A 26,598-nucleotide genomic window follows, 5' to 3' on the forward strand; every position below is an offset into this window, starting at 1 on the left:
GTGCAAGAAAGTGTTTCAGGACAATTTCTCCAGCTGCAGGAATTACTTTACCTGCAGGGATCACAGGAACAACATAGCTCAGAGTTACAAGCATGAGATAGCAGCACTATCATGACTGCAGCTTGCCAGTCATTGCCAAACTACCAACTTTTAAAAGCACTAATGTTCTTTTCAAATGTTGCCCCGAATTATTCTCTCTTCTCCCTATTTATCTTCAAACATCAGTCTTAAAGAACTCCTATGCAGTTTGTGCAATTACACAAATAATTGAACAAAAACATACAACTGACCAAGTATTAATGGTCAAATATTTAACACCCATATCACTACATCAAAATACAGCTCACTTGGCCATTACCTCAACAAGATGATGGATCTGGTAGCTATCTTCTTGCAGTATTTTGTATATTTTAGCAAGTCTTTCTCCTTTGTCATCAGGTATAACAGAGCTTCTTTTTTACCCTTCCTGAAAAAGAGGGCATGTTCCATCCAAGCCTTCATAATTCCCTGGATTGATCCAACATTGTCCTCTGATTGCTGAAAACTCTGCCCCAAATCACACACTGACATTTTCACTTGTTTGATGCAGTCCCACCAGGTTGTCGCCTGCCCTGTGCATATTTCTTCCACTTCTTTTAGCTGGTCATCAATAGTTCTCAGCTCTTTTTCAATCAGAGGATATTCTACCTCTGCATTAGTCTCTTGTACAGCCGAACAAGAAGTTCAGGGCTTCCGATACACTGTTCACAGGAAAGACACGCATAAGATGAAATCCCTCTAATGTTCCACACGTGATATTATGCACTTTTCTGGGCAGAACAGCTATTAGAGGGAGGTCTATAGACTATGAAAGGGAAACCACGCAGACCTTGAATGCCTCAAAACAGAACAGGCTGCCAGCTAGAAGGTAAGCTACGGGAAGGCAACTGGACCCACAGCCTGGAAGATCCAGACCGGTACTGTCCCCGGGTACCTAATGCTCAGCTGTGGCCAGCATTGCAAGCTGAAGCATAAGCTGTGGGTGGGATTCTGTTAGACAAAGATGCGATACTTCTTTCAACAACAGGATAGTTAGAGCCATGCACATGCTCACGTACACACACGCAAGTTGCAAGGGCAGGGCGGGAAGAAAAACAAAAACCAAAACACACATTGCTAACGTATCCCACCGCAACGAACCTTTGCAAAACTGTTCCTTTTCTCACACATAGCTAAAAGCAGAATCTGGAATGCTGGGTTGGTTCAACATTAAGAGATATTTCACCTCTCTCAATAAAGCCACTAGCCAGAAGAAGGAAAGAAACAGTTTAACTTATATTTATCCTTTCAGAAGCCTCAACACAATGACTTTTTGTTTACTTTGTATTTAATCTCAGATACAAAGGCATTAGAATATCTATTTGATGACTGGAGTATAAAAAAGTATACAGGAGACACCTTTTAATTAGTAGTCAGCAATTTAAAGGTAGGAATTTAAGGGCTTTTTGAAGTTTGATAACTTAAAGAACCACTGCATTTTACAGGGTAAGAGCTAACTGTCTTTATTATATTCCTCCATGTGTCTCTGGGGAAACCATTTACTACTATAATAACCTTCTTCACTGTTTAAAGTAAGAATTGTCCCTCCAGCAGGTATAGGGCAACTAGATTTCCCAACTGGAAAATGAAGACAACAAAATGAGTAAGATTTAACATTTACTTATACCCTAGAATATTGCTGTCATTTTATGAATATGAAGTCAAGGAAAAAGATCAGAGAGAGGTTTAATCACAATTATACATACAGACCTTAGGATCAAAATTAACACTCAGGAGGCCATTTTTGGGATTACACTTAATTAGAAGTTGGTCTAAATTAAACTGACAAATTTCATCCTCCTGAACTTTCCCTTCACAATACGTCTGATCTTCATATTGGTCAAGGAATTTCGACATCTCCACATATTTCTGAGAAATAAAAAGCAGCTTCTGGTCTTTCTAAGACTCTGCAAGGAAAAAATCCACACCTAACCAGTTTTCTTCATTTAATTAGCAATTCACAACAAAATCATGGTGAAAAGTTTTAGTTTCCCACATTATTCATTTTTAGATGAAGTTCTATGTATGCTGGCCATTTTTAAGCTAGCCATAGCCTTACTGAATTGAACCAGAGGGGGAAAGATGCATAAAGCAAGAAGTGAGAATGCTGGGAACAATAAAATTCGGGGAAAAAAGGAGGATATGTCCCCATTGTATCTTAATAGCTTTGCCAGTGGTCAACAGTTGGAACAGTTGTTACTCAGTTTAATTCAGGTGGGTCTAATTCTCCTACAGGAGCTTTCCATCCTTTGTGCTGCCACCTAAAAGCATGTTTGCTGAAGGATCAGGAAAGGATGGAGAGACAGGGCACAATTTTCAAATAACTTGGATGACTAGGTCCCACATAGGTATCTTTGAAAGTGTTGTCACAATAGAACAATAATACTGTTTACACGGGATATGTTAGTGTTGTCCTAAAGCAGTGAAATTCCTGGTTTTGTTAGTTATTGACTAATCCAAAAAATCCTCAAGGAAATCTCTTACAGTTCTTAAAAAGCAGCTCTGAGAGTACTACCAAGTGCATTTCAATGCAGAAACAAAAAGTTTCCAGAATATACCACAAAACTTGAACTGTACACATGTGCAACATGGATGTGTAAGTCCAGTTGGGTAAGAGACCATATCATGCAGATCACGCTTGTTCAGTGATTAGCAATGCCTTATTTAAAAGCTGTTAACTTTCTACTAAATCAGTGACTATGAACACTTACGGGTAAGGCAGACTCAAGAAGTGGGACCAAAATGTCTGTATTCCTTCCTCCAGTTCTTTAGACCATTTAAGGTTTCCTAATAAGGTTTCCTAAAATAGCTGGCATAATTTTTTTAATTATTTAATTCCCTCCTTCTGCCTGTTTATTAGAACAGAAATTCAGTCATTATGAACCAACAAGAACACAATCTTTTATTTTCACATTGTGGCATACCTTTTTAATGTGTTCATCACATATACATCTGCAGTTATCCAGTTCTTCATCAAACATTTCCTATAAAATGTTGTAATTTGGGCTAAATACCTCCATGATGACAGGTTTTTTTTAGAAAACTTCCAAAGATAGTTAAAAGCTTAAAAAGAAAATAAAGAGGAAAAAAAAGAAAACAAAATGGCAAAGTAAGCTTTAGAGTTCTCTTTCTGTAATACTTTTCTCAACCTGAAATCTCATCCAAAATGTTTCTGAAGTACAAGGGCTGGAACTGTACCAAGCTATACTATTGGTACGTGCCGTGTGCTGATAAACAGACTACATATTTCCAAATATACTCTTAAATTGTGCTAAACAGATGAATTCTAGAATGCTAAAGAATGGCAGGTTAGCTTAAATCCTAGAAAGTACAGAACTAGGAATCCAGATCCAGGCATATACCCCACACTCTAAATGCTTTCTAAATCCTACCCTGTACATTTCTAACTTGTGTGTTTTCTCCCCTTTTTCCAGATATATTCTCTTTCATAAGTCACTAGCCTCTTCCTCCAGTGCCTCACACAAATTCAAAGTCTTAATTGCATGTTCATGGGAGGGTTTTTTTGGGGGGAAAAAAAAAAAAAAAAGCCTACAATTGTAAAAAATTACCAAATAAGAGGCAAGCAGAAGTGACTTCTCTGAGGATAAGTCATCTTCCATTCTCCTCACTATGTTTAAAGTTAAGACAAGTTACCTGCCTTTGAAAGAATACATTTAATGCGGTATGTATTACCTGAATTCAGTGAGAAAATAAGTTTGGAAAGAAACAGGGTAAATGCCAGCAAGAAATGGAAGATACTCATTTAACTGCTAACAATGCCAAAAGTGACACCCCGAGGAAAATACATCTCCTCAAAATTTGTATTTAAGTATTAATTATTACTGCCTTCTACTTACCACAACTAATTTGCAATACTTTGACACAGTTTGAGTGTGATGTATACAATGTCACAGAAATGTATGTCTAAAAGAGACTTCAGGAGTAATTAGTCTGTGTTCCTCCCCCATGACAACGTCTGCTGTACCTATGCAATTTCCAAGAGATGTTTTTCTAACCCTCCCTGGAAGAATTTTTCAATAATGAAGAGCCCGTCACCTCCCCTAGCAATCTATTCTAGCGATTCATTATGCTTGGCATAAAGTGGTTTTCCCAGTCATCAGACTTGAACCTTCTGCACTTTAAGTTCAGTTCATTATGTTCTGGATGTAGAGAACAGACTATTTCCTTCCTGTACACAGAAGTCTAATGTATTTGAAGATTTATGTCTGTTCTCTGTCTTTTCTTCTTCAGCTGCAATAACCATCAACAAATCCTCCTTCCTGAAATGTAATGCTTATACCTGGGCACGATACTCCATTGGAGGCCCATCAAGGGTGATTAAAATGTGAGATTTCTCCTTGTGCCTTTCAGGACAATCACCCATTTGAACATCTTTCTTAATAACATGACATCACTTACTCAGGTTCTACATAGGACAACTCCTAAATTGTATTTTGAAGAACTGTTTCTTATCAGTCGTTCCCTAACCTACATTTTAATTATTCCCGTTTAAGAATAATACATACTACTGCAAAAACACACTCCAACTACCCAGGCTAACTGTATGCCACACCGGATGGAGAGCCTGGACATATCTGCCATCCATGAGACTCTGTGCCTTGTGCAGTCAAATCCAAATACAGAATGTTAGTGAAAGGGAATCTCTCTCTTTCTTTGAACTACATTTTAGATCTGGCCTTAGCTATGGGTTAACTTCTGGAAAGAACCCGTATTCAGAACATCATTAAAATGACAACAGAATCAAAGAACTCAGTTTGATTCTGCAGCTGAAGTACATGTTAGTATTCCAAGACATTCAATTCAAAAATAGTTTACCCAGATATGAAGTATAATTTAAGCAATGCACAAAACTTTTCCTAATAATAAATGAAGAACAGTTTCATGTGTATGGGTACTGACCTTGAACATGGATTCTAAACCTGAACAGTCATGAAATCCTACACAAAGAACCGAGGCAAGACATCTGTCAAGATCCAGGGTTTATTATCCAGTATAATAATCTTCAAACTCCTGTAATGTTAAAAAAAAAAAAGTATAAAATGCACGTCTTTCCAATGGGAAGAAAAGCTAATGGGCAGCATACGGTTGTGTTAAAGACATAGCTCGCCTCTGTCACTGAACAAACTTCTGAGATTTTTGTTTTTCAGTATTATTTTAACTGATGAACAATGATCAGTGCTATCTAACAGTGATGCTTTGGGGTTTTTTTGTTTGTTTGTTTGTTTTACAGACACTGAGTTAACAACTGAAGCATTTGCTTAGCAATACAGATGATTTTTAAATAATAGCGTAAGATCTGTAAGTATGTGTACCAGTGCAAGATCAATATGTGTGTGTACTAGTGACACCTTTATTTAAGAAGCTTGATAAGAGCGATAGCCATCTATGCCAGGTAATATTACTCCTTACGTTTATGCTGTTTCATCCTGTTAACCCTCCCGTTAAAGAAGAGCTTCTCAACAAGTTTTTACAAGCCCAAATTATCTCTACATATTATCATTAATTAGGATATTATGACCATCAAACTTCAGCTACTCAGATGTTTGAAGTCAACTCACTAAGTAAACAGTATCTTTTGACTCTGACTCATTGCTACATTTAATTAATCTTAAGAATCTGCAGCTACCACACGTATTAGGCAACAGAACAACAGTCATTTTCTATAGCACAGCTGTACTTTATTAATACTCAAGGTAATTAACCATGTTCACAGATGAGGACTTTTGGAAAAATAATACCAGAGCAGAAAATACAGGTGCATATTAATGCAAGTTCATGCTGGCTCTAAAGGGAGAGCTTCCACACCTTCTGCTTTGTCCTGTTGGCAGCACAAACAGTAACATGTACATGTAAAGCTACACTTCTTCCTTTGTTAAATGTGTTAAACATTGATCATCTCTGAGAAAACATCCTTTTTCTCTTTACAGCTTGGCTGCATCTCTACTGTTGCAAGCCAATAAGTAAATAAACAAAAAAAATAGAAGTACCAGTAGCCAAGGTGGTCATTTAAATAAAATCCAGCACCTTTGGAAAGGCATATCAAATTAACTTTTTTATTTAATAATCGTCTTCCTTTCTAACACCCCCACTCCCCCCCAACTAACATGTTTCTTGTTTGTTTGGTGTTTTTTTTTAAACACACTGCACAAACACACACATATATACCCAAACCACATGACAGGATGAACTACATGCACTTCTCCATCGCAAATAAATTCAAATTTAGTTCTGTGACTGGCTGTGATAAGTATTTAAAAATATATATATTTAACACATCAAGAATCCATTTAAGACAGTCAGTCCAAGAAGCCCACATTTGTGCCCTGAAATCTAAGCACCCTTTGGTCCTCTTTGGGGTCAGACCCCCCTTGTCATGCCACAAACCAGACCATTGCTTTGTCCTGGATTTTGGGCAGTTCCATCCACATATTAACTGAACACATACTGCACATTGCCTATGCAGAAGCATGTAAAACTTGTTCTTGGAAATATGTGGACACTATTCATATATATCACACACTGAATAGCATGAACCTTGAAGCTTCTGACAAACAAATCAGCTATAAGCTGACAGCTATTGTTTGATAAAGCTCCTGATTAGCATTGTCAAACCCAAAGGCAAATAGTTTCTGAAGAACTTGGGAAAAAAAAAAAATTAGCAATGACAGTAAAAACAGCACAGTAATTGGTACTTGGTATTCCACTTGTACTTCTTCTGTCAACGCTAAGCCTGCATACATGAGTAAACGTGGCTCAAACTTGAAAACTAATACTCATTGACTATGCTTTACTTGGCAATAAGCTGGAAAGTCAACAAACTTACAATGCAGAATGATTGTTCAGAAACGTGCTATAAAGGCTGCTTTTGTCCAAAGTCAGTTGAGTCACTAAGGAAGGACTCACTGCCTCAAAACCACATCAGCTTAAACCTTCTTTCTTACAATCTTGGTCTGGCCAAATATGATAATTGCTGTACTTTAATAACAGTTTTAAGCTGCTAGTTAAAGTGCCTCACCACCATTTACATTTATATAGCGAGTATGCAGGGAAACCTCCACAGAGGTAAAGGCAAAACAACACGAACTACATACGGACCTGAGAATGGGTGTCTTGAAACCCCATCTCCCGCAGATGCTTCTGAGCATCCTGCTGCCTCGGAAGGCAAAAAAAGCAAAACCGGCAGCAGGTCTCTGCTGCCACTCACTTCTCCTTTCCGAGGCAGCTTTATAGCTTTGTGCAGGGATTAGCAGGAATTTAGTGTGAATTGTAAGGGATTTTATCAGGAGTGATGAAATTTAGTAGTACAGTATAGCGAGTCCTGACCTTAAGACACGGGAAGCTTTCCTAGGGATTTTAAAGCAGTTCCAGGATTTTACCCCAAAGACGTTAACAACTCTGCAAGTCTTCTGCATGAATTAAACCTGTGCCATTCATTGAGTTCAGATCTGGTTTATGACCATTTCTCTGGATTTTTAATTACCTAGATTAAGCCACGTATTTACAAGAAAAATCAGTGCGCAGACACACAGAATACATTTCCTACCACATCTAACAGAACAGTAAATTTCTATATTTCATTAATAATTATATTATTATTAAAAATATATATTATTTTAATAATAATAACTTTAAGATTTCTGTTAGGTCTGTTTCAGAAAATTTGCCTGTTAAAATAACACCTTACCCAAAATATGTATTCCTTTCACACACAGGACTCTCCCTCCTATTGCACTGCCAAAAATACCACGCAGCAAGTCCAAGCTCCTAAACGCTGGCAAAGCTTATACCCACACATCTCCTCATTGTCTGCACCTGTGCATACCCAGTATGGCTTGTGGGTACACAGGTGTCAGGAGCACAGGGAAATGGCAGGGACATCGCTAGGAGAATCAGCTGGCCTGAAGATTTTGGGGGAGGAATGGGTGGCTGTAAGCATAAAAAAAAAAAAAAAATTTAAAAATCAGTCATCCAATAGAGAAGAATAAATTCATTTAACTGAAGTTCAGTCAGGAAACAGATTAGAAAAGGTATGTTTTTACTGTAGCTTATTTGGGGTGATTGAACCCCACTTGTGATGGTGATCTTTCGGATCAGGATGACCCAGAAGAGAGTCATCGCAGGGGACGCATTAAATCTGCAGCTGGTGCTGGGGCTGCCTCATCTCCCCCCCCAGCTGCTGCCTTGCCTCCCCTGGCTGGGGCACACACCTGCGAGGGCGCAGACCTGGGTTCACCAGCCTCCTCGCGTCAAGAGGCATTTAATCAATACCTCCCCACTCTCAGAGGCAGTGCCCTGCTCCACAAAGCTGTAGGGCAAAAAGGAAGGAGAAGAGAGCGAATTTGGCTGCCGTTCTGCCGGCTGTGCCAGGGGGAGCAGCAAGCAGCCAGAGCAGCCCAGGTGCTTGGGGCACTCACCGGGCAGCTCTGTTCTCCCCGCTGCGTGGGGCTGCCCAGCCTAAACGCTGAAAGCATCCTGTGCCCTGGGACCAGAGCCCGCTCTGAAGGCAGCCGAGAGCTCTAGCCAGCAGGCAGCAAAGCCAGCTACGTAACGCGACAGGGTATTTCTGTATTTGAATTTGTGTTAAAAGTGGATTCAATCCTTCAGAAAACACCATTTTCCAAATTTCCAGATGCTCATAGCTGTTAATTAACACCAAAGTCTGGAAAACGACCAAAAAAACCCCACAACCAACATCCATGAAAAGAACAGTAATAAACATTCTTTCTGATTTATCAGATATACGTACCATGGCGATTAGTGAGCACACTGTTAGGAATTATTTTAGCTATTACTGTAAGACATTGCTATATAGCAACATTTTAAAAACCTTCTCTATCTTTCAAGTAGAATCAACTGATTTATTATATACAGTTCTGGTGTAAATAAATTACATCCTAACGCTCAGGGAAAAAAGCTCACAGAACTGACTGTCAGTTCTGTATGTTGTATGTCAATAACTAACTTTTTTTCTTTTTTTAATTTTGGGCAATGTTGGTGGGGGATTTTGTTTCACTTTATCCAAATTTATTTTATTCACTCGAATTCTTTGGCGAGAGCCATCTGAATGCTTCTCCACATGTGGCACTTCTAAATAATTCAGCCATCTGATCAGGAGAAAGCATCCAGAAATCTTTTCTTAAGAAAATAAATTTCTGGTTTGAAGAAGAAGTGGTAGACACTGAACCCAGCTGTGTTGAAAGCCTATCTATCTCATGCCTTGTTCCATTCAGCACTATAAAACTCTCAGTTTCACAGCCTCCAAGTTCACAGATACTTTTAAATAAACAAGGAAATAACAGCACAAATGCCTATGTGCAGGATGCAATATTACCATAGTACTGTAATCTGAAGGATCGCATGTTCTCTTTCTGAAAACTTCACAGCTTTCCATTCTGCAGACCTACTCACTTAAAATTTTCCCCTTGATTCCACCAAACTCCAGCTTTTCCAGCTTTTGAAATTCCAACATGTTAATGAAAATTTCCTAGATCAAATGAATAAAAATTAGTTAGTGGTATGCCTCTACCAAAACCAGTAACGAACCCAATGTTTGAGATGGTTTTTGCCTCATTTGACCTTCTCTCTTCTGGTTTGGCAGAATGAGAAGTTAAAATCTGTGCCATCTTAAATAATTAATACGAAAAAAAGTGGAGGAGCAACAGGTAATTTCAGCAAGGTTTTATCCTGGTTGAGTCACTTATAGGATTAAAACACAAGTGGAAATGAATTGTCCCATAGAACATACAAATTTAACTCCATTTTAATTTTATCAGATTAAGTTAAAATAGGCCTAGATAAAAAAGAGCAAGCACTACTCAACACATACTTTCATGTATAAACACATGATCTATTATCATAACACAAAATGTTGCTATGAAAATTAAACATAAATCTTTCTCAGAGGAGTAAAACTGAACCCACTTCAACCTCCCTTGTAACATGTGCAAAATTAATTTCTATGGTCTCTGACTTGACTTGAATGAAGTAATTGTTTTATGCCCCAAAGGGATGAAAATAACTGGTTCCTTGTGTGTTTAGAGACGTGCAACACCTATTCTCTGTAGGAGCAAACCAGCCACGGGTTCCCCAAGCAGGCTCCTGGTGACCGACTGCAGACCCCGAGGCTCAGTGTTAGTATCTACAAAGACTTCGCTCAGCTGCCCCCCCGGCCCCGAGGGGACCTGCTTGCCCAGGGCAGGGCTCTCCGTGGGCCCATCTGATTGTCAAGAACCAAGACTGTCAGCAGGAGTTAGTTCATGTGACACGGCTGGACGCAATGGCTCCGATGGGCACAAGCAGCCACGCTTGCAAAACTGCTGGCACAGGACACTGCTCCTAAGCATCGACAGCTACCCCCCAGTCAGAGCGCCTCGACTTGTCTGTCTGCTGACGGACAGCCAAGAGCCACTGCCTTCACCCCAAATCCCTTTCAGAGATCGCTCTGGCAGGCACTGTCAGACCCTGTAAGACTGGATTTCTTACTCTCTGATAGTATTTTAGAGGGGTGAGATGGAGAGGCATACCAGCTAAATAATTGCAGAGCTAAAATACATCATTTTCCAGCTCAGATCCCAAAAGTGCATCTCCCACTTCCCAGAAGGGCATCCTAATCAGCAGCCAGTCTAGACTCCTACTGCAACTGCTTCCAGGCTCAGGAAAGCATAAATAAAGGCCCCATGGAGCAGGAACCAGAAGCTATGACTACTCCCATCCTACACAACTACCCTAACCACAGTATCAGAAAAATATTCTACACTCCTTTCCTGACCTCAGATTTTTCATCTTCCGTTGCTTGTTGGCACAGATTTAAAAGGGAAGGTGAAGAGTATTCTGTCTCATCCAAGGACTAGCCTAAACCACCACATTTTTTCTAGTTATAAACAGATGACTCCTTCTCAATTCTTAGAAAAAGCAGAGGCAGGTGCCATGCTCAGGAGAAAGCGCCAGCCACGGGCTGCATATGAAGAGTAGCACTTTACTCAAGCAACTTTCAAAACCCTGGGAAGGGCTGGATTTAAGAAACACATTTGTCATTTTTCTTACTGCTAATACCAGTCTGCTCCTTGCACAGCACACAATATTTGCATCCTATTCAACACTCCTAACTCTTCCTATGCAGTGTAATTTTGCACGCTGGATATTAGAAAGCTGAGTTTTGCTGTCTGTATAACTGAGAATAGCCCATATTTCTCAGATATTATATTTATCCAGCAACATAGATGATGAGTAATACCTCATCTACAGTAAGCTGTTGGGGAACATATCAAATCTGGAAAACAACACCTCAGATCTGAAATCCCATGGTTTAAATTCCTTGCCACAAATGAAGGAGCTCTCCAATCTGTTTCTGTGACTAAAGAATGAATCCTTAAAGCTCTTTAAGGTAGTTTTAACTATTTTCACATCCTCCAAAGCTTCTCCAGTTTCTCCTTTGAAAAGATTTTCTGGTGAAAGATACAACCTAGACTAGAATGTAAATAAATGAACAGCAGAAGAAAAAAAAATAAAAAAAAACCTTTTTAAAATGCAGTCATGACATCAGTCATAAAGTTAATTTCCACTTTATATAAAAACACAAAACATGGTATGTATAATCTTTCAAAATTACTATCTCTAACTATTCTACTTTGTCAATTATCTCATAATACAACTCTCACTTTTGAGATGCTCCCAAAGCATGTTCAGCCTGTCGCAAATCCCTCCAGCTAGACTGACGCTTATGTATCACCTTTTGTACAGTGAACATTCAGGAAATAACAGAGTAAAGGGACTTTTTTCCCCCCAGTAAAACTGATATTGGAAATTTATTCACCTGTTTGCCGTAACACCTCCATAGCCTTTGGGTACTAACTCTCATGTAGCATATGTTGTGCCAGCACATACAGAAGTGCCAATACAAGTCCTCCTAGTTTTTTTCATTTAGTAAATTAGCGGAAGAGGGCTTCCCCCAAGCCCAGAATCAAACCTAGAACACATGCGTACCTAATGTATAATTCTGGACAGTAACACGAATAACCTGAAAGAGAGAAGCAGGATCCATGGATAACACTGTCTGCATGTAGTAAGGTGGGGTGGGGGAAGCAGTGACAAGGACAGGACTATAGGTTGTTTTTTACTGTTCTTGTTTCATCAGTTTATCCAAAACTGGTATAACTTACATTTATTGCTGTCCTGGTTTCAGCTGGGATAGAGTTAACTGTCTTCCTAGGAGCTGGTACAGTGCTATGTTCTGAGTTCAGTATGAGAAGAATGTTGATAACACACTGATGTTTTCAGTTGTTGCTAAGTAGTGTTTAGTCTAAAGTCAAGGATTTTTCAGCTTCTCAAGCCCAGCCAGTGAGAAAGCTGGAGGGGCACAAGAAGTTGGCACAGGACACAGCCAGGGCACCTGACCCAAACTGGCCAACAGGGTATTCCATACCATGTGATGTCCCATCTAGTATAGAAACTGGTGGGAGTGGGGGCGGGGGGATCACCACTCGGGGCCTAACTGGGTGTCGGTTGGTGGGTGGTGAGCAATTGCACTGCGCATCATTTGTACATTCCAATCCTTTTATTATTGCTGTTGTCATTTTATTAGCATTATCATTATCATTATTAGTTTCTTCTTTTCTGTTCTATTAAACCATTCTTATCTCAACCCACAAGTTTTACTTCTCTTCCTGATTTTCTCCCCCATCCCACTGGGTGGAGGGGAAGTGAGTGAGCGGCTGCGTGGTGCTTAGTTGCTGACTGGGGTTAAACCACAACAATTGCAGATTCACATCAAATACACGATGTTAATTTCTTTAATTAATGTAACGCAAGTAGGGCTGGCAAGGGAGGGGTGGGTGGGCAGAAACAAAAACCTTTTCCTGGTCATATTTTTCATTCTATTCCTCCCCTCCCCGCCCACTCCCCATATTCTTCTACTTCACACTGCCACCCCTCCTAGGTACTTCTTCCCCTTTCTCCAAACCTTACAAAGAATTATATATGGCTCCATCCAAACCTTTTGGCACCACTTCAAAACCTGCTATTTGGGGCTGAGATCAGAATGCACAGGCTCTGTCATTCATCAGTACTTGCCTTCTAACATACAGCAATAATTTGCCAGGCTTTCAGGTTAATTTCAATGAAAATTTTATGTTAGCCTGTTAATGTCCAGCTTAAAAACACAAGGAAGGAGATGGTGCAAAGTCAAAGAAGTGGCAAATGGGGCCTTGCCATATATAACAGATGTTTGCCAAAGTAAAAATAAACGGGAGATCTGATAGCGCAGTGCTGTGTGACATAGGAAACACAATGATTTCTTCAGATCAAGTTTCCTTCCCAAGCAAACCTAAGCACACTTCCAAGCACAAATCTAAGCATCCAGTTCCCATCCTGACACAGAGAGGATTCCTCTGGTGCACAGGTGCTCACGCCACAGCTTTTTCCCCTGAAAAAAGAGTGAAGTACCCTGTACCCACTCACCACATCAATACCACTGTAAGCCTGTAACAGAAAAAGCGGATTTACTCCTCCAGGTGCTCTCAGGGGGCTCTCATACAGCGACAGCCCTGCCAAGCCTCCTCCTACTTCTATAAGCATGACCCACGAGCTATTTCTTGCAGGAGAAGAGGATCAGGTCTCTTCTCTCACTCCCTGGTCGCAGGTCACCCTGGAAGCTGCACACTTGTCCCCTCAGGCAGGGGGGGTCAGGGAGGCCGGCTGCCTACTGTTCCTAAGAAAGGATTGTGGTGACCATTTAGAAAGCACAACAGTCTGGCTTTGAAGGGGATTCTCCTGTTTCTTGACCAACAGAAGTGCCTCCAGAACAGTGAATCCTACAGAACACTCTGTCACTGTGGACTATTTGCTAACTAAAAGCACCTGATGAACTATAGAAGTTTCAATCCTTTCTTCTAGTCATACATCAATAGAAAAACTGTTTAAATATATTTCAGTTCACTGATACAAAATTATCGCCTCCATGAAGAAACTAAATTTTAACACTGAGGTTAAAAAAAAACAAAAAAGAAAAAAAGAAAAAATATGTAAACATGTGAGTACTTTAAGGTTTTATTTCAAAACTTTAACAGTGATCGTTAACCGTGAGTAAAATAGGCAAGACAATACTTGTGAGTGTAAGCTGTTTGCAGAGCTAGTATCTCCAAAACTGAATAACATCATAGAAGCTGGCACTTTATTATATTCCATTAAAGTATAATTATTTTATATACAAAGTAGTGTATTAGCTAAATATTTATTTCTAACTGCCTTATTTAATTTCTTTTAGCAGTAGAATTTATCTATCTACAGATTTACTGCAGCTAAAGATCAAAAACAATGCTGAAAAAATGCATTCTAATTGATTTTGCTACCATTATATCTCTCACCTATTTTTATGACAGGAAAAGTATCCACATAAAAAAAAAAAAAAAAAAGCGCCAGCTCGGCACACAAAGGAGCGTGATTTAATATGTGTGTGCCCCTGCAGCCCTGATATATCTCACCATCATGACTTACAGTTATGTCAAGACAAATTATAGATTATTCTGTAACACACACATATAAACGCAGACAAAATATACATCTCATTCTCTCTACCCTTACCATCTTCTAATTCCTTGAAAATGTCCTGAGAAGCAGGGTAATAGCTGCTTTCTTTGGCTTTTAAGATCTTAATCATTTTTTGGACAGGATTCTGAAGCTATAATTTAACAACGGAGAAAGCAAGCAATTAAAGATCATGGTTGCCTGTCAAAAGAAAGAGAATTAATGAATAAATATGTCTCAAGTCTACTACTAGCAGATAAAGGCTGATCCATGCCAGCTGAAATGCAGGGAAAGGCCCCAAAAGCTTTCAGTGGGGAATGAACTGGGCTCTTCATAATGTTCACTTGCCTGATATCGCAGCATCGCTAACAAGAAGCACGGAGGAAGCAGAGGATTAAACACAGCTCCCAACAACATTTCATATTTGGAAAGTAAATAACCTTGCATATCTTTTTCAATTAAAAAGAGTTGTTTCACTTCGTAACAAGCTATAATTATTATCATTAAACAATAGTATCCATTTCATAGCCAAATTTGGCAATAATTTCCCAAATATAAACTTTGTTCTTAACCTAATTTTCTCCAGAGTTTGAGAAATGTCATGGGAAGAAATTTAGAAAAAAAAGACAAGAACAACAGAATTCCTTGCAGCTACATAGCCCTTCATCAGCAATTTGCACTGTCCTCTGATGTTTAACTCTCTTTTCCTTTGGTAACTTATGCAAAGTCTGATTACTTTGAGAAACCACTATAAGCTATTTGCAAAAACAAAACAACAAAAAATCATTGTGGTGTGTCATTTTTCAGAGTGCATGGGGAAAGGCAAACCAAGAGAAAGTTCTCCTTGATGTTTACAATAATACCTGAAATCACTTACTTGCTTATTTATATATAAAAGATTGTCTTTTCTTGCTTTCCAGAAGTTCAGCTCAGTTTGGGGGTCTGAATGAAAGCCATGCAGAAGAGGTTCAGCAGAATCCCTATTCAGTGTCACGCAGCTGATGTGACCACCTAATAACCATTGATTCAATGGCATGTAGTACTACCCCAGAATTGGGATCTTGTCTGTAAAATATGAAAAAAGCCACTGAATTTCAAAGCAAGCACTCTACTGTGATAGTACAGAGCTCTTCTCCCCCCACTCCCCTTTACATTTAAGGATGAACAACACTGAAATTTGGAATTCAGTTCCGATAAGAGGAAAATCATAAGAAAAACCCTGAAGACAGAGCTAAAAAGGCTGTTTGTGAAGACACAGATCACACTTCCAGATGTATTTACTCATCAAAGCCATGGCCAAACACCCTCTCAGAAATTATTGGCAGCAGATCCTTTGAACGGTTCCTTGCAATTATTTCAGATGTAAAAAATCTGCATTTTACTGTTTTGTTTTCCAATAAGTAAGTTACATGGTAATTTGGTGTTTGAATGAATGCTGATAATTAACATAAATATTAAATAGATTTTATTTAATATATTTTTATTACACTTTGCCAGTGTTTACAGAAAGAGGAGCTAATAATACACAGCAAAGCTTTTTAATAAAATATTAATGGGACATTAAAGTTTACATTCTCCCTTTCACACTCTGTTTTTTTCCCTTTAGTCCTTTCATTTAAGCTAATTCATTTGTTCTGCCTCGGTTTTAGCTCCATACTTACACTATTCTGCCTAGCACACCTGCTTCACTGCTATGACATACATACAGCAAGGAGCTGACCCTGACCAAGGCCTCCAAAATCATTTATTATTGACAGGATTATAAATCTTCACTTACCCAACAACTGATTATCAATCATCTCTGTACACAGTCAGACCTAAACCAAAATCAAGCCTTTGGTTTACTCAAACTGTGAGTTCTCTGCGACGTAGCTGATATTATTGCTGTTTCTACAGGTAATAGACACACATCCCGGTGATTAGTGCCATGCTCCTTTTTGATGCCATCCTTTGAGACTGCTACTAATCTCATCGAAAACAGTAAAATGCCTTTTATGATAAGAGTTCAGTTCACATTAAACACTCAAAGCAACAGAGAAGTGCAATCTATTGCAAACACATTTAAAAGGTAATTCAACAGAATAACCTTATTTTGTACTCTGGAAGCATAGCTTCATGTGATTCCAAATTCTGGTGACTCTACAGACAGCTCAAGTCTTGCCTTTGAAATTAATAAACCCAAAAATATAAATTCCTAGAAATTCATGTTTTCATATGACAGAGCAATTACAGTGTTTAAAATATATTAATTGCACAGAAAATATTTTAAAACACCTTTTAAGGCTTAGAGAAAAAATGAAGTAATAAAAATATTATATTTGGAACACTAAGCATTTAGTTTCTTTCTCTTTAATGCAATTTACTACCAGTTTGCATCTGAGACTAAAAATCACCAAAAGCAGAGCACTTTTTTTGCCTTTTCTTTTTTTTTTTTCCTCCTGTGTTGCATAGCTCACACAATACTCTTTCCTTACTTATTTTCAGCATATATTTGATGCAAGTCAATCTTTGCTGCAACTGTAGGAGTGGGAAGATGAGTTGTTCCTGACATCAGTCCTTTCATAATTTGTGTTTTATTTTTCATGATTTCCACAGGATGGATGCTCCATATCTTGGGAAATGCAACCTGGCCAGGACGTATGGTTTTCCTTATTGCTTAGAATAGGCACTAACACCTGGCGTCGAGGCAGGAGAAGTAACATTACAAATCAGCAATAACCATAAACTTGGCTATTGGTGACATACTGAAAACTGCTTCTTTAAATCTGAGAAGAACAAGCTAACCCAAGCCACACTTCTCAAACTCATGACTATGTGAATCAAAATCAGCTTTATATTTTCTTTTTCTAACAACATAAATACATACTTGAATCTCAGTCAAATTGTACTGTAGATGGAAATTATGTTTTGGGACAGTATTACTTCTAAGTCAGCTGAAAATGAATTCTGAGCAGCTTCAGAAACGCAGAAGAAATTTAAACCACTTTTATTATCTCTCTCCTCCTTCCCTCAGAAAATAGAAACAGATGGGGAGTAGGGGGAGAGGCGAGCAGGCATAGTTATATATCCCCTATATCCAGTATTTTCCTAACAGGAGAAACAAATCCTATTAGTAGCACAAACCCTCCTTTCTGTGGTTTAATAGCTACTAATATATACCATTTAAAGACAGTTTACTTGCAGGCTATAATAAAATCATACTTAAATGATTTCCTAGAAATAGGCACCTGTGATATCCTTTGGAAAGATACTTTTTCTGTGGTGCAAATGCATAACGCTGATTATGAATTTTGCTCCAGTTCACACATTTATTTTAAATCTTTCATCTTCTTTCACTACATAAACATTTCCTAACTTCTCTCCGCATTGTTTCTTAAACTGTGTCAGTCAGTACAGAGTTCTGCTCAGGAAAGCATGTAGGAACTTGAAGTATGTTACTATTTGTCATAACACTTAGAATTAAGCACATGCTCAAACCAAAGTACTTTGCTGAATCAGGTGCAAGCCATAGATAGATTAATTAAAACTCCACACCAGCATCTCAAGTGAGCTTCTTGGAGGAATGTCTTCATCCCTGTATGGACTTCATTCACTTCGGGCCCTCATAAGGCTCAAAATATTTTGTTGCCATACATCAAAATTGATGAGTAACCTTTGAGTTACAGATTTCAGGGAGATGGACCCTTGCTATGAACTCAGTTTTAGGACTATTGCAGCTAAAGATGTGCTGCTACATCCATACTGTGTCCCATTTACTCCTCTCTGTGCCAGAGTGATTTACAAACAAGAAACTGAAAAATAACAGAAAGGGAAGCAATAAGGAAAATAGCGATCCAAGTCTGCTCTTGCACAAGTAGTTACAAACTTGAGGTTCACATTTAGGGTTCAGTTTTGCTTGTTTTGACAGTGAGGACACATGAATAGCATAGGAGCAGCCTCAGCATACCCATTTGCAGTTATTACTCAACTGCAGTGTGTAAGCAAGTGGGCCACAATACGAGCTAGAGAAGCTAGGATGAGCAGCACAGTGCTTCTGTTTATCTGTTTTAACGACCATCCCTCTCCCAACACCTTATTTATTAGGCCCCGACAGAGTAACAGACGGTTTCTTCAGCACTTTGAAGCTCACACACCATTCAAGCCTGCATCTGAGTGCCGCCAGCTGCTTCAGAGCAGCGGAGCCCTGCTCCCACGGCATCCCGTCCTCCCCTCCCAAAAGCCTTCCTGAGATCTGTCGCTCGGGCCAGTTCCCATCTCGTCCATGAAGAGGGCATGCCTTACACTGCTTGTATGCTCCCTAGAGACTCGTAAGGCAGACATTAATTGAACGAGTTCATTTGTGGCTCTGTGAAGGAAATCATGCTCCCTTAACATTGTGAAGGAAATCATGCTCCCTTAACATAATAAACCCCTTAAACTTCCCAAACTTCATAAATCTGATAGGGTTTGGGTTTGCTTCAGCATGGAAAAGAGAAGCAAAACTGACATTTGGGGGGGTATTTTTCTGTTGTTGAACACTGAAGTCAGGGTATGAGATGGTACTGGAGTTTAGAGACTAGACTTAAATATCGAGGCTATAAATGAAACTTCTTGTGTATGTACTGAGCTAGCATTAAATTCACCTCAATATCTCTAAACTTTCATTTCCTATCTCATCTCTGCTTTTCAAAAGGTTTTAAAATACTTTTAAGCACTTTTTTCTGAAGCCTTTACTTTTTTTTGTTGTTTTAGTAACACAGATGAGCAACACATGGAGACTGGTAGTTAAGTTAAAAGTTTGGCATTTAAGTTAAAAGTTTAGCATGTGCTACTGCTGATCAATTTTGGCTTCTCTCTACAGAATATGCTAGTTAAGTAAACAGCCACAATAGTGCTACAGATACTGGTTGTGACAACCACATCTTAGATATTTGTTTCCATACCATCAAACCAAAGGAGAAATAATCCCATTCTCATTTTAAGCAGAAATACCTAAGCCAGCTGATTGCCTACATCAGCTGCACAAAAATCAGCTTCCTTAATAAAGACAGATTTAGCAACAAACTGTGAACTTAGTTGTCAACTTCCTCTTTTCTTTATGCTAGTCACGATTTGCTCTCATTTTTCTTCTCTTCCTTACTAATCTTTAAAAAAAAAGTTGACCTTTCCAGAGTGCCCAACAGTGGATTTCAGATGCATTCAGGTTGCTGTGCTTGAAATCCTTCTCCTTTGAAGTTGATGGGAGTTTTGTCATGGGCTTCAATCAGGAAGAGATTTGCTTCTCGGCAGGAGAGTTGCAGTTCCATCCCTGCTCCTATTCATAACTGCTGTCTCTCAAGATCAAACTGCCGAGATAATGACCAGCCTGAAATCTGAATGCTGCTAACAAAGTACTAAAAGACAGGAAGATGAAAACTATTCTTTTCGTCGTTGTCATCGGTATTTATACACAGTATCTGTAATACTGTGGTGTAAATGGCACACATTTATTCCCTTCTTGAAACACCAATTTTTCATAGATATGCAGGAGTAACAACTAAAACTGTTCTGTCAAACCTGTTTGGCTGTCCTGGTCTTAAATTTGGCTTTCCTGAATCCCAGCTACAGACATGAACCACTATATTGGCCTCTTCCTCACTCCAAAATTTGATCCTGGATCTGTAATTACAAAAATTTACTCAGAACTAGAGTATTTCCATTTCAAAACATGTTATTGTGATGAGCCAATGCTCTTCAAAATTTTGGGAAAGAGTCCCAGGTAATCAGGGTCAGGACCACAGGCATGACTCAGGACCTGGAAAGAACAGTGCAACACCTTTACATCCATGACACTGCCTTTTTGTACCAAGCGTAGATCCACCATTGGTTTAAAGCAGAGCTTCAGATGCAGTTTTAAGAGAATTTTTATTGCAGAGGTAGGAGTCCTATCTGCATTACAGTCTCTCTGTACTTTCTCTGTAAGATATTCACATAGACTCAGCTACACTTCAAAATGAAATATTTCATGTTATTCCCAGAACTTTTACAAGGCAGAAAAAACCCCAAACCCAAACATTTTGTATCCAGCCCTAATTCTGAGTGTCTTCTACACAGTGTTATTAATAAAGCAAGAGGTTTCTACACAACTGTAAGACATGTACACTAAAAGAAATTTAAATATGAATTTAAATACTTATGCCTTGTTCTTTAAGAAAATCTCATGTAAGTACTTGTTTTTATAGCTTAATCGTAATGACTCTTATAAGACAAATTTTGAAACCTTGTATACGCATCTCTTATGATTTACATTTCAGAAGCAGCACAATTTTGGAAAAAGCTGGTGCAACACTAAATACTTCTTCTGTTTCTTATTACCTTGTTATGAGCCTTCCTCCTTTATGAGCTGTAAAAGCCTTTAATCATGTGACTTAATAAGCTGTTATTACATCATATAGTCAGCAGAGAGCTGACTTGAGGTGATGATTCCCTGCATGCCTAACCTCTGGTGTGGTAGCTTGACCACGTCATTGCTCCCAAAGGAGAGGCGGTTAGTCATCCCTGCCCACAAGGGAAGTGACTCATCCCTCATCTTTCACAATGACATACACTGGACAAGAAGTACACCACCTATCACTGCATCGAGGATGACTCTAGAGACCTGAGCACAGGAAAGAATATATATTTCATGCTGTAAACAATTCGCATGACAGCAGTCACATCCATTATACAAAAAGCAACACAAAGAAAGCAAGAGCGACATGCTACACAGACCTAAGCCTCAAGCAACAAGCCATCTCTGATGATAATATAGAGGGTAGAGTAGCTACTTTTTTTAGAGGCACTTTTTTCCTTTCATAGGATTCATTTTGCATCAGTTGTCTCTGGTACCGGTTAAAATCCCGCCCTTGTTTTTGCTGCTTTATTACAAGTATTTGGCTATAAATACCTCTTCTATGAAAGCTACTGTGTGCTGGAGCAGTGTTTGAGACACCTCCCCAAATGGACGGTCCTTTTTGTTGTTCTCCATTCCAAGGCATTCTGTGGTCTTCCTCATAGCACAGCTTTCTGCACCACCTCATGTGGCACCTGAAGCAAGTAAGATGCAGGTTATTGGTTTGACAATGTCACTGTTGCACTGCTGTTTAGACAGAATAAACAAGATGAGGAGAGCCTCAGCTACCCATCAGAGCTCTCCATCAACTGATGCATCAGAAAAGTCAAAATCTCAGCTCATTTTGTTGGGACTAAGTGGAGAAAACATGAAATGTAAATAGGCAAGTTGCAAATCCAAAGAATGTTTGCCAGAACACCTATACTACATGAACACATATATATGCCTTGGTCTTCCTCCTAAACCTGTTTTTCCAGCTTCCCTATGGATGTGCATTGACCTTTTCCAAGCCTCCGGGCTTGGAAATATGACCATGCAAATCATCTTTTGAAAACCAACCCTGGATACTCCACACCACCTTTCATTGGCCGTATTTCAATATACCTAATTGCATTTAGTCATCTATACTCTGCTCTGCCAAAAAGCCATATATTGTCATCTTCCAGAGAGCCTGCTTTGTAGCTAACAGATACAGAATCAGGGTCACACTTCCAGATGCCAGAGAGGTTGCATTTTAGGACATGAGATGACACTGCCACAGACCTAACTCTGTTCAACTCTATCACATGACTCCTTCTGAAGTTAGTGGAAACCAAAAGAGTATTCCTGACAGCATAGTCTCATCGTAAATTATGTATTCGTATCCAAAAATAAACTAACTCTTCAAAATCTTGTTTGCCAGAGCTCTGTATTTCATGACTTGGCAGCTGTGCAAGTTACTGTGAATTTCACTGCTTGCTGAGAAATACAGAATCTGAATTTTCATTGAAGCAATATACTTTTAACCTGCCTGAAAAAGTTAAAAGCCATAACCGAGCACAGGCTGAACTAGGTGCAGCCTGGGACCACGCCGACAAGAGATCAGTTCACTCCGTCATGCCAACAAGCACACATAGCATTAAGTGACCCTTATGGTTAGGTTGTAGCCCACTGAATGGTATCAGGCCGAGGGCTAAGAGGGACTGAGGCAGCTCCTCAGCAGAGGAATAATCCCCTCAGAGCAGGTCAGCATGCTCCTGGCATAGATCAGCAACTAGAGGTAAGAAACAGCAAGAGTCCTGGCCGTAGCACAAGCATAACTCCATCAGTAGGAGAGGGGGGAGAAGGGGAGCTATGCTATGCACAGCTAAAGTTTTCACAGATTTTCCAGTTGGACACTACTTTCATGAAAACAACTCATTTGCCATGAAGCGTCTTAACCAGGACCAAGCTTTACACAGTTCTCATGTTTCTAGTTCTCGACACGGATGCCACAGAGCCAGTACAGCGGAGGAAAAATCAGTGACCTTTGTCAAAGTAAATGGCACAGAAGATCTTCAAAACCACACATATTCAAGGGAGGAGAAGGAAGGAGAGGGCAGGAGGAAGATTGCCACTGTAAAGCATCAGCTTTTCTACCCCTTGGTTTCTATCCCAAAGTTAAACTATTTTTAAAATGTATTCAGCTTATTTGAGAAGAGATACAAGTACAGCCTCACAGTGATGCAAGGAAGAGTTACGTGAACAGTTAATTTTTGAGCCTGCTGGTCAAACCAAGAATTTGGAATCAGCTTGAGGTTTTGTCCATCCCCCATCCCCTCCAAAAAAAAAAAAGAACAACAACTTTTTTGTCTCGGGCGGAAACTAAATTTCATTGAAAGATGGCATTCTCACTGTTTGCGCTGCAGGTCGCAACGCTCTTCAGACTTTCAAAATAACACAACCTTCGGAACTGAAAAAAGGAAACACGAAAGCGCTGCTTTCTCCCACTATTTACGCCCCGGGGGGACGGACACCCCCCCCCCCCCCCAAAAAAAAAACCCGTCTAAATTCCCTGGAAAAAGCCCACCACGGTCCCCCGCGGGCCGGCAGGAGGCACCCGCGGCGGCTGCCAGCGCCGCCCGGCAGCTGCCTTCCCGGGACGGCGGCCCCGGGGGCGCGGGGGGGGGCTCCGCCGCGGCCGGGGGGCTCCGCTGCCCGGCCCCGGCCCCGCTCACCTGCCGCGCCCGGGGCCGCCCGGCGGAGCCGCGGTGAGGGCACCGGCCGCTGCTCCGCTGCCTCCGCCGCGGCCACTGAATCCCCACCGCCGGCGCACCCCCCCCCCACCTTCGCCGCCCCACACTTACCGCTCACCGCGTCCCCGGTCCCCCGCCCGCTGCCGCCACCTGCACCGGCGAGGGCGGGCGCGGAGCTCGGGGGATCACGCTCCTCCGTCCGCCCGCCGCCTGCGGCAGCCGCGGGGGCGGGCGGCGGAGCCCCCGCGGGAGGGGACGGGGGAGGAGGGCAGAGGCGGCGCGGCCGCATTTGAAGGAATCCGTGATCGTTTACAGCATCGGGTCCTTATGAAGTAGCATTTACACATCATCCCCCCGCCCCAGCCGCCGGGAACGTATGAAATACGGGTCCCTATCTCAGCATCCCCCTTCGCAAATGTTTACAAAACTGCCATAAATTTAACTGTTCGCTGTCTGCCCATACTTGCTCCCCAGCGTGCCCTGGGGATGGCAGGACAGCCCGTCAGATGGAAGCTGTTAGAAATAAACCAGATCACAAATGTCGGGTTCCCACTCCGGGGCCCAGCGCCAGCGCGTCCCCCAGGGACACGTCCCGCCGGGGCAGGGACACAGAGGGCCACGGGCTCGGAAGGAAGCGTTGCAGCTATCCCAATTTTATTTGCGCAGCTCTTCATTAAACTTCAGGTCATGAGAAAAGCAACTGCCTCTTATGCAGCGGTGTGAGGACAGCTGCTTTCTGAAGTTACGCTCACTGCATAATAAATATTTCCTACTGCAATTTAAAACTGCTCCTTGGTTTGCTTTTTGCAGAAGAAAGAAGAAACAGGTCACTAGTGTTTGCCTTCCCAACTTCACAGCTGCTAGAGCTGCCTAATTGTATCTGATTAAGCACAAACAAAACACAGATATTTGCAGAATATATGTTTTCAAGCCAGTGAAAGCAAGAAATCTGTGCATGTTTGAGAAAAACATCCATTATGTCAGCTGCAAAGAAAGCCAGTTTCATTTGGTGTGTGACGGGTTTCTCTCTGAGGTTTCTTCAGTTTGGCACTTACAGGCTGCTCCTTCCTCTATCAGCCCATGGTGGTCAGCCAACTTGCTGGTCAGCCAGACTGTAGACACCTCTGTAAGATGGCCACTTATCTCAGCAAAAGTTGTTTTCCCCCATGTGACTAATGCAACAATACCCTTATAAAATATATGCATGCTCCTGGCATGGGGATCAAGTCGATCTCTGTGATCATGGAGTTTTTTTCAAGAAAAACAGATTGCATCAAGGAAAAACCAAATGGTGACTAGGAGTTGAGCTCTACTGCCAACGTACCCTAGAAACCAGTACCTGTAGGTGGGCAAAGCTCTGACTGCGCAGAGCCCTGCTCTGCTGCGTGTAAAGCTCTCTCAAGAGTTGAGCACGAATAGTGAGGTAATGCCCGGTGACAACAATTCACTGCGTGCCAGGCTGCTGCCCGACAGACCTTTGGAGCTGCCTTGCCTTCTCACTTTGTGCAAGAAACTGTAGTGCTCCTTGATGATTTTTTCCCTCATTCTTCTGCAGCACAGGGGACGTTACATTTCTTCCCCTAGTTTCTTTTCTGTGAGCACCTTTGTCCTTATATTCTCAGAAAAGGGGATTATTTCCCCCTCTGCAGGGGCCAGCCGGAGTTCAGCACGGTTGCTAGGGCTTGGAGTTTGGCTCTCTCGCCAGCGCCATCCGTTTGCTTTTCATGCTTCATTTGGTCAACATTTAGCACGTAACCAACATTTAGAGCATTTTCCACCTCAAGGAAACAGCAAGAGTTCTTTCAACTTCTCTTGCTCTTTGGAGCCATTGATCTGTGCAATATAGCTCCTTGCTGCCAGCCTTGATCTACTTCTCTTTTCTGGGATCACAGAGCGGCAGAGAAAATAGCTGTCCTGGTATAAGTGTGGGGTTTTTTCAAGGCTTCCCCGCAGACAAACAAACCTGCCTCTTGGGTCACTTCCAGAACAATCTACAAACTTAAATGGGCACTGGTGAAAAAGTCTCATCTCTCTCTCAGACAAGTAATTTCCCCATGTCCTTGGGGGGAAACCATGTGCAATATTCTTCAAAGAAAATAAAATAATTCTACCATTACAAGAGGGCTTAAAATCCTAAAGATTGACCCTAAGTATCTTACTGACTTCTTCTGTAACCTCAGTGACTGACATGAATTGTCTTCAAGTTTTATTTGCCATATTCTTTTCTGATAATCCTTTTGTTTCTTTAAATCTTGTCTCAAATATTTAGCAAAGCAGAGGTCTTCTAGCAGTGCAATTCAGCAAGAGTTTGGTCAAAAGCTTCAACCTAAATTTTGTAGTTAGCTGTTGCAGCTGTAGCACAATGAATAGACACATTCAACAAGATAAATAGAGTGGATATTTGAATCTCTTAGTTGGCCAGTCAGAAGGACAATTAATAGACAATTAACAGACAAATTCAACAGTAATTTGAAATCATAATCTTAAATCTTGAGGGATATAAGGTGAGAGTTGACTAGATGTACAAGAAATAGATAACAATCCCTAAGATCTCAGTGACGTAGTTGTATAGAAGCTTTTGTTCTCTGAAATGAAAAGGGTTGGCACCTTCAGAGGTCATTTTCTGACCCTTATTATAAACTCCTGTTCGTAGAATCTTTGTGGAAAGCTTTGGCTAGCTACTTCAGCTGACGGATTACACAGGACATTCTGTGAAGTCATTTTAAAAAAGGGGTTCATACAGATTATTGTGATACATGAATTATTATTTCTTCAATATGACAAAAAGGTAATCCCCCAAAATTCCTTCTCTGAACCTGTGACACATCTGAAATCTGTTATCATTTTTCCCAATAAATTTCACTTTTGCTTTTCCTCAGCATATCATTGCTGTCCAGCTGGCAGGGGTTGGTTGCA

At 40.6% G+C, this 26,598-nt stretch overlaps 1 protein-coding gene across 1 annotated transcript in view; it reads right to left on the bottom strand.

Annotated features, from left to right (window-relative positions):
- DNAH11 (dynein axonemal heavy chain 11) overlaps window positions 1-22,033 on the bottom strand; it is a 167,752-nt gene extending 145,719 nt beyond the window's left edge. Inside the window, 20 exon segments of the mRNA XM_052779465.1 lie at window positions 359-438; window positions 441-695; window positions 698-740; window positions 1,180-1,215; window positions 1,217-1,281; window positions 1,785-1,977; window positions 2,312-2,354; window positions 2,790-2,878; window positions 2,967-3,113; window positions 3,115-3,141; window positions 4,999-5,081; window positions 9,508-9,583; window positions 10,021-10,030; window positions 11,342-11,560; window positions 14,604-14,773; window positions 15,497-15,608; window positions 15,610-15,684; window positions 17,094-17,209; window positions 17,211-17,294; window positions 21,524-22,033. Coding sequence (XP_052635425.1) covers window positions 359-438; window positions 441-695; window positions 698-740; window positions 1,180-1,215; window positions 1,217-1,281; window positions 1,785-1,977; window positions 2,312-2,354; window positions 2,790-2,878; window positions 2,967-3,113; window positions 3,115-3,141; window positions 4,999-5,081; window positions 9,508-9,583; window positions 10,021-10,030; window positions 11,342-11,560; window positions 14,604-14,773; window positions 15,497-15,608; window positions 15,610-15,684; window positions 17,094-17,209; window positions 17,211-17,294; window positions 21,524-21,631 — 2,031 coding nt within the window. The 5' untranslated portion in view covers window positions 21,632-22,033.
- Window positions 22,034-26,598: the final 4,565 nt, after the last annotated feature.

Source organism: Harpia harpyja, chromosome 1 (assembly GCF_026419915.1).
Source record: "Harpia harpyja isolate bHarHar1 chromosome 1, bHarHar1 primary haplotype, whole genome shotgun sequence".
NCBI lineage: Eukaryota > Metazoa > Chordata > Aves > Accipitriformes > Accipitridae > Harpia > Harpia harpyja.